At 37.6% G+C, this 6,998-nt stretch overlaps 2 protein-coding genes across 3 annotated transcripts in view; one reads left to right on the top strand and one right to left on the bottom strand.

The window, feature by feature from the left end:
• LOC107706788 (dual specificity protein phosphatase 26-like) overlaps nucleotides 1-2,847 on the bottom strand; it is a 27,369-nt gene extending 24,522 nt beyond the window's left edge. Inside the window, exon 1 of one of the 2 annotated variants that reach the window (XM_016510606.1) lies at nucleotides 2,526-2,847. In XM_016510606.1, coding sequence (XP_016366092.1) covers nucleotides 2,526-2,666 — 141 coding nt within the window. In that variant the 5' untranslated portion in view covers nucleotides 2,667-2,847. The remainder of the gene's footprint in view (nucleotides 1-2,525) is intronic. The other variant, XM_016510607.1, reaches the window with a different exon arrangement.
• Nucleotides 2,848-3,541: 694 nt separating this feature from the next.
• The window catches only part of LOC107706750 (CAP-Gly domain-containing linker protein 1-like), a 19,218-nt gene continuing 15,761 nt past the window's right edge, over nucleotides 3,542-6,998 (top strand). The window contains exons 1-4 of the mRNA XM_016510553.1: nucleotides 3,542-3,943; nucleotides 4,803-4,976; nucleotides 5,050-5,537; nucleotides 5,620-5,744. Coding sequence (XP_016366039.1) covers nucleotides 4,886-4,976; nucleotides 5,050-5,537; nucleotides 5,620-5,744 — 704 coding nt within the window. The 5' untranslated portion in view covers nucleotides 3,542-3,943; nucleotides 4,803-4,885. The remainder of the gene's footprint in view (nucleotides 3,944-4,802; nucleotides 4,977-5,049; nucleotides 5,538-5,619; nucleotides 5,745-6,998) is intronic.

The raw sequence follows: 6,998 nt of genomic DNA, 5'->3' as shown, positions 1-6,998 counted from the left end.
ACAACATCTTTGCGCTGTGGATCGCCGGATCGGCTTTTAACCGTGGACGAAGCGGAGTATATTTATTATAAATATATTTTATATTGTATATTATAAATATATTTTTTGCATTCCCATTTGCTCAAATAGCAAAAGAAAAACTCCACGATAGTGTTTTCGTGACTTTCAATAAAAGGAAAAAAATTGAGAGAGACTGATAACGGCAGTCAGAAGAGAGAACGATGTCAAATTTACCATCTCTCCCATAGACGCTGCATTAGAAACACCCTCGCATTAGCGTTAACAATTTTTTTTGTAATTTGATGCAAAGGTGATATAATACAAATAATATTGTTATAAATGTACATACATTAAATAAAAAAATTTAAGACTGCAGAAATATGTTAATTCAGTATACACATCCCACCGGTTACAATTGTGACTGATCATAAAATACAATTTTTCACACACTTTTCCCAAAAAAATTATTGATTATTTCAAAGGGTTACTAATGACACATCATTTGGATATTTTCATGTCTGGGAAAAATTTGGGATTAAATGGGTTAAAATGCGTTTTAAACATAAAGTTAAGTGGTTTTCATGACCCATTTTACTCTTAGTAATTTAATAATTTAATAAATTTCATAATTTAAAAGTTTAGTGCAGAAGTATCGAATCGGTATCGATATCAACGATACTGCCTTGAAAAATATCGGTATCATATCGAAAACAAAATAAGGGGTATCGCCCATCCCTACCATAAGGGGTTTAAACGCAGATGAAAGGGCGTGTTTGGATTTGAATTGTTGACCTTTGGAGTTTGAACAGTCCTAGCTCATTTGAACATTCCGTGTCTCAAGTCAACATTCTATTAGAGTTTAAAAACGGACATTTTTAGACAAGAATAAAACGCCACGATTGCTGGTGAGCCAATGAGCCATAACCGGTGTGGTCAACGAGTCGATTACCATCGCACTTTTGAGCAGCTGTGAGAAAAAGCAACTACTGCAGCCTTGCTCTCGCGAGAGTATTTTGGCACGTGTAAGCCAGAGCCCCGCCCCCTAGTGAGATGATTACCTGCTGTGAGCGGTTCTGCGCAGAACCTGCTTGTATCAAACGAGCCAATAGCGTCACACTTTCTTTTTAGTGTTCTGCATTGTGGCTGTTTGTAATAATTTATTTATTAGCTGATTTAACTCTTTGCTCTCTGAATCAACTTTGCCATTGTTGCTTTTTGTGCTTGTATGTTTTTATTTGCGCTTGCGTCGCTTTATGTATTTCATATTTAGTAACTCTAAAGCCATGCCAATAAAGTTAAAGGGGTCATATGATGCTTTTTTAAAGATCATTATTTTGTGTATTTGGTGTAACAGAATATGTTGACATGCTTTAATGTTCAAAAAACACATTATTTTTCAAATACTGTACATTATTGTAAGTCCTCTATGCCCCGCCTCTCTCAAACGCTTAGTTTTCTACAAAGTCCCTCCTTCCGACAAGCGCAGTCTGCTCTGATTGGCCAGCTGACCCAGTGCATTGTGATTGGCCGAACACTGCAAGCACTCGTCGGAAATGTAACGCCCCTTACCATAATCGCGAGCTTCATCTTTCAAAATAAATGTAAAGACAGAGCCCGAAAGGGGAACAGAGTCTCGTGACAGACACAGTGATGAATATGTGTTTGCAGTACACAAGCCACGGTTAAGACAGCTGACTCCACTGTGATGTGTCTCGCTCTCTCTCTCTCTGTCTCTCTCTCGCTCTCTCTAACTCTCTCTCTCTTGCGCTCTCTCTCTCTCTTGCTCTCTCCCGCTCTCTCTCGCTCTCTCCCGCTCTCTCTAATTTGCAACTTCAGGGATCTTATCTATGCACAATCAGCTTGTAACACTCTAAAGAGAAAGGAAAACTTGAAATCGCATCATATGACCCCTTTAATCTCAATCAGAATGTCTGAGTATAGACAAAATTGAGGATATTGTGTTATAGCGTCATCCATTCATTTGTTCCTGTCTGTTCTGCATTATAGATGCGCTAAAAGTCTCATGACTTCATTTCTGTGTGCATGATTGGTTTATTTTATTTGACAAATTATTTAATAATTGCTGTGTTATATAGTCTTTATAGTCTGTGTTATATAGTCTTTTATAGTCTTTGCTGTGTTATATAGTTTTTTTTTTTTTACAATGATCGATCAAATCTGACCGGGAACGCACTTAAGACTTGTGTGTTCAGATGGCTATTGTAGGAAAAGTCACCAAGCCTTGTGGAAATGTAGATATATCGCATCTGATTAAAATGACCGAACAGAACCAGGGGGTTAAAACATAGACAAAATGGCAGCAGCTGGAATGTGAAAAGATCCTTCCACACGTGCATAAGATCTTTGCACATATCAAATATATTATTTCTGTCTGTTTATAAAATAATACTATGAAACGCATCCTGATATTTGTGGGGTGGGGGGTAATTAAAAAAAGAACAACCTTGTAATCAAACATCTCTGCTATTTTATTTTATTCAAATCAAGCTTCGTGCGCATATTACCTTATACACGGTGTTTTGTATTGGACACAAATCCTGTATGGAGTCCTTTGGTTTCCTGGTCTTTCTCGTGTATTGCAGAAGCTCTCGGTCTGCTTGAGGAACACAGATGCATGTGATTAGCACGCAGCACCAGCGCTGCATTCAGACGAAAACATCCATGTGCTGGTTACTGCGAGATCTATAGTCTATACTGTCTCCCCGAGTTCAATGGTACAGAATAAAGACATGTCCGTATTATTGTAATGGATCAGTACAGCAGTCCTCATGTCCAGTGCATGCGCCCTCTGGTGATGATGCACATGCACACAATCATGCAGATGTTGCAACCAACGGAATTATATCTGAATAACGTTTTGTTATACTCCCCGAATGTTCGATGAGGGAATTTGTGAATATGCATGCGACGATATTGCAATCTAACTGGAACGTTGCAATCAATACAGTCATAAGCTGTTTTTTAATTTGATGTTAAATATTTTTAAATAGTTTTAATGGGATGTTAAATATTGGATTCCATTATAAGTTATGCATACAAATAACTACTTGATAATACTTTAATTATTGTTGAGGAATGTATCAGCAGCATGCGAAAACCACAGGTTGCAGGTTCAGAATACAGTAGGAGGGGCCTAAAACTGAGGTAATAATGAGGCTATATCATCATTTAAACCTGTGCAAATGTACCTAGAGTTTACTATCAGACAACTAGTTACTATCAGAAACGTTGAAACATATACATTTTATTATTATTATTTATTTATTTGCGATATATAATCATTGTGCGCTCTCTTGTGGTCAGAATAGTAAAAAATGCGACATTTATTCCATTCAACTTTACTGAAAATGAATGAATGATTTATGTTTTTTTTTTTTTTTACAATTTACTGATAAAAATTTTTTTTTTTTTTTTTTTACCACTTTTGACCTGATTTGACCACTAGTGTCCGCCACAGTACACTGACACCTTCCGGTCATATCCTTTCTCGATAATTCAATCCAAAGATATGTCTGTGTTAACAAATTATTTATGAAACTATATTACAGAACTCCTACTGAGAATTATGCATTATCACAGGTCAACTAATTTTCTGCTTCCTCCTATCAAGACATTGCAATTGCCTGAAAGACAATTGTTTTTACAATCAAACTTATTCTGCAACAGAAGTCCTCGTGCATCATTTCATAAAAGCACTTCTTCCCACTTTCTTTGATGCCAGCCCATTTTAATTACTGTTGAACTTGCTCATTTACATTATTCAAAAGTCACTGTAATTAAAGTGTTTGGGTGCAGCTTTGTGTTGAAATGCCTCACCCATCATCATCACCATCACCATCACTAGTGTGAGATCATCCAGACAAACGCGAAATCCTTTCATTTCCCTGATCACGGAGGAATGCTACACATCAAAGCGGTTCAGGTAAGAGAATATCATAACTTGATTCCATCTAAAGCTCACTGCATTGAGCTCATTTGTGTTGCATTTAGCGGCTTTAGCTCCTCTGGCTAATGTCGGCTAGCAGACAGTTTGTTATGACATGAAGAACACACAGCCACGTATAAATGTAACATACTGAACTACTGACTGAAAACAGACATTTTCATATTTATTTTGAGGAATACAATGTGAAATTCGTAGATAGTTGTGATATTTGTTATGATAGTTATTGTTTGGCTAGTTAACGTTAGCTTGCTAAAAATAAACAAAATTTAGTAATTTAACAGTCGAGTCCAAATTGATTGAAATGGCTGAAAGTGCCATTAATAATTCTTATTTTTAATATTTAGATAAACACCAGAGGCAGAAGTACAACTAACTTTATTTACTCTTTCTTAAAATCAAACGAATAACCACTGATTTATTATTAATGGATAAAGTAAATTATAAATATTGCTTTGGTGGTAACATGGTACAGTGGCTGTGTCAGATGATAATACCGTGGTACAGGTCCTCAAAGATGCTGTACTGGTAAGGTATTACAATGGTAACGTTGCATGCTCTCAAACATCAATGTACTTCAAAAATCATTTAGTCTGCTTAAACCCCACCCCTACAAGCACATGCTACACGCCCACATCTCAAAATCCAATCAACAACCCGATGGATAGAACCAAGTCCTGCCTTTTTCGATAATCACTCAAATGTACATCACAATACGAAATAAATATGTGTCGCTATTTCGGTTTCATCATGACTTCACAATTAAGATGGTTTATCACACACTAAAACACCTAAACGCAATAAAATTGTATTCTGAACTTGTATTTCCTTCTGTTAGGGAATCTTATCTGGTCAGGGAGGGTTGTTGATGTTTTTCCAGGCCCTGCAGGAATAGCACATTTGCGTGCATAAAGCGGTAAAATGAGTGCGGGAAAGCCGAGTGGTCTCAAACCACCCACCAAGATTGGAAAACCAGCAGCTGCGACACCAACCAAAACCTCGCCCACCTCAGGTGAGTCACCCATAGGTTACATAAGAAACACACTGATTCAGACCTGACGTGCTTGTATTTTGGCTGATTGTAGCTGACGCCAAGGCTGTACCATCTCCGACCTCTAATTCGGCCCAAGATGCTGCGTCAGATTTCTCTGTTGGTGAAAGTGTTTGGGTCAACGGAAATAAACCAGGTTATGTGCAGTTCATCGGAGGGACCCAGTTTGCACCGGGCCAATGGGCGGGAATAGTTCTAGATGAACCTATCGGGAAAAACAATGGCTCTGTGGCCGAAGTGCGCTACTTCCAGTGCGAGGACTTGCGAGGTATATTTACTCGGCCCTCCAAACTGTCCCGCACTCCAGTGGCAGAGCGTGAAGCCAATGGGACGCAGACACCCGCCAACAAGACGGCCACCTCCCCTGCCAAAGGTCCTGTTCCTGTAACTCAAACCACTAGTGCAACAACCAAGACCTCAACAAACCTAACCAGGACCACCAGCGAGTCTGCATCCAATCTGTCTGAGACGGCTTCGGCCAAGAAGTTGCAGCGGGAACTGAAGTTGGGTGATCGTGTGCTGGTAAGGCCCATCTCTGGTCTGTCTTCATGCTTAGTGGCTCCTTGTGGGAAGTTTGAGGGAACGTTTTGCTTGCACTCCTCAGGTTGGTGGAACCAAGGCAGGTGTTGTGCGTTTTCTGGGCATAACTGACTTTGCGAAAGGTGATTGGTGTGGCGTTGAGTTGGACGAGCCTCTTGGCAAGAATGATGGGGCAGTGGCTGGTGCAAGGTAAGGCCACAGTTTGTCTCAGTGTTGGGAAGGCTACTTTGGAAATGTAATAGGTTACAGATTACAAGTTACCCTATTTAAAATGTAATAGTAGTGTAACTTTTTCAATTACTTTATTAAAGTAATGTAACTGATTACTTTTGATTACTTTTTGATTACTTTTCTAAATTTCTAATGAATGTTTATTTGCAACTGTTAATCATTTTCAAACATTTACACCATGCGGGGTTAACCTTACAGTAGTGCTCAGACTTCCAAAATCCTTCATCACTTGAATTTGATAATAATAATAAATAAAAGCATATACATCAACTCAAATACAGTTATCTAATAAGCATGTGTCCTATTGTGTACTAAACTCCTGAAATATTGGTGTCTCTTTGCCATTTGTATTTATTTTTACTACAAATTCCATGGTTAAACTATGGTTAGTGTAGCAAAAACCATCGTTAATTTGTGGTTACCATGGTTTAACAATAGTAACAATTGTCTTTGGATTTATAGTAAAATCATCGTTAATTTTCGTAAGGGTTGTGTTGTTGTCTGCCCTAGCTCCCCCTAAACCTATTATAAAATATGATTATTTGTCTGCTAAATTACTACTGTAACATTACAATAGATAATAATGGCGCCTGATTTCCACAGACACGCAGAATGTGCAGGATTCATATATTGTCTTTTTTGCGGCTTAATATTCTCAGACACTAGTCCATATCGCGTTTTGATTCAAGTGTATTGACCTACTTTTGATTTATTCGTCCAAAATGTGGCATATTCCGTCCGCGTTAGGCTATAAGAATACCGTTTTTATGACTGGATTCTACGAACCAGTCTGTGTTTTCCGCATCGCGGAAATTATAGGGCCGTATCAGTGTTGCTAGATTGGAAATGTCCAAGTATCGTACCAGAATCTCAAAATTATCATGGTTGGAAGAAAATTATCGTACACGAGTAAAAACTTACAGAATACAGCTATTTATCTACAAGACTAAAACAACAACTTCTTGACACAACCTTCAAATTACCACAATTAATAAATAACCATGTTAGGGCCCTATGAAATAAGTTTTATTTTTTCCCCAAATTCCTTTTTTTTTAAATTCCAAATTTAAATTTTTTTTGGATTCTGTTTTTTTTCCATTTCAGTTTTTCTGGACTCCTTCTTAAATGGTTAAATTAAATTGTATTAATCAAAAGCATGTCTAATTAAATAATGAAACATATACAATTCAACATCAAATCTATTAAAAAGTT

Source organism: Sinocyclocheilus rhinocerous, unplaced genomic scaffold, assembly GCF_001515625.1.
Source record: "Sinocyclocheilus rhinocerous isolate Xijiao unplaced genomic scaffold, SAMN03320098_v1.1 scaffold864, whole genome shotgun sequence".
NCBI lineage: Eukaryota > Metazoa > Chordata > Actinopteri > Cypriniformes > Cyprinidae > Sinocyclocheilus > Sinocyclocheilus rhinocerous.
The sequence above is the reverse complement of the archived record's forward strand: the minus strand, read 5'-3'. Positions and strand labels throughout refer to the sequence as shown.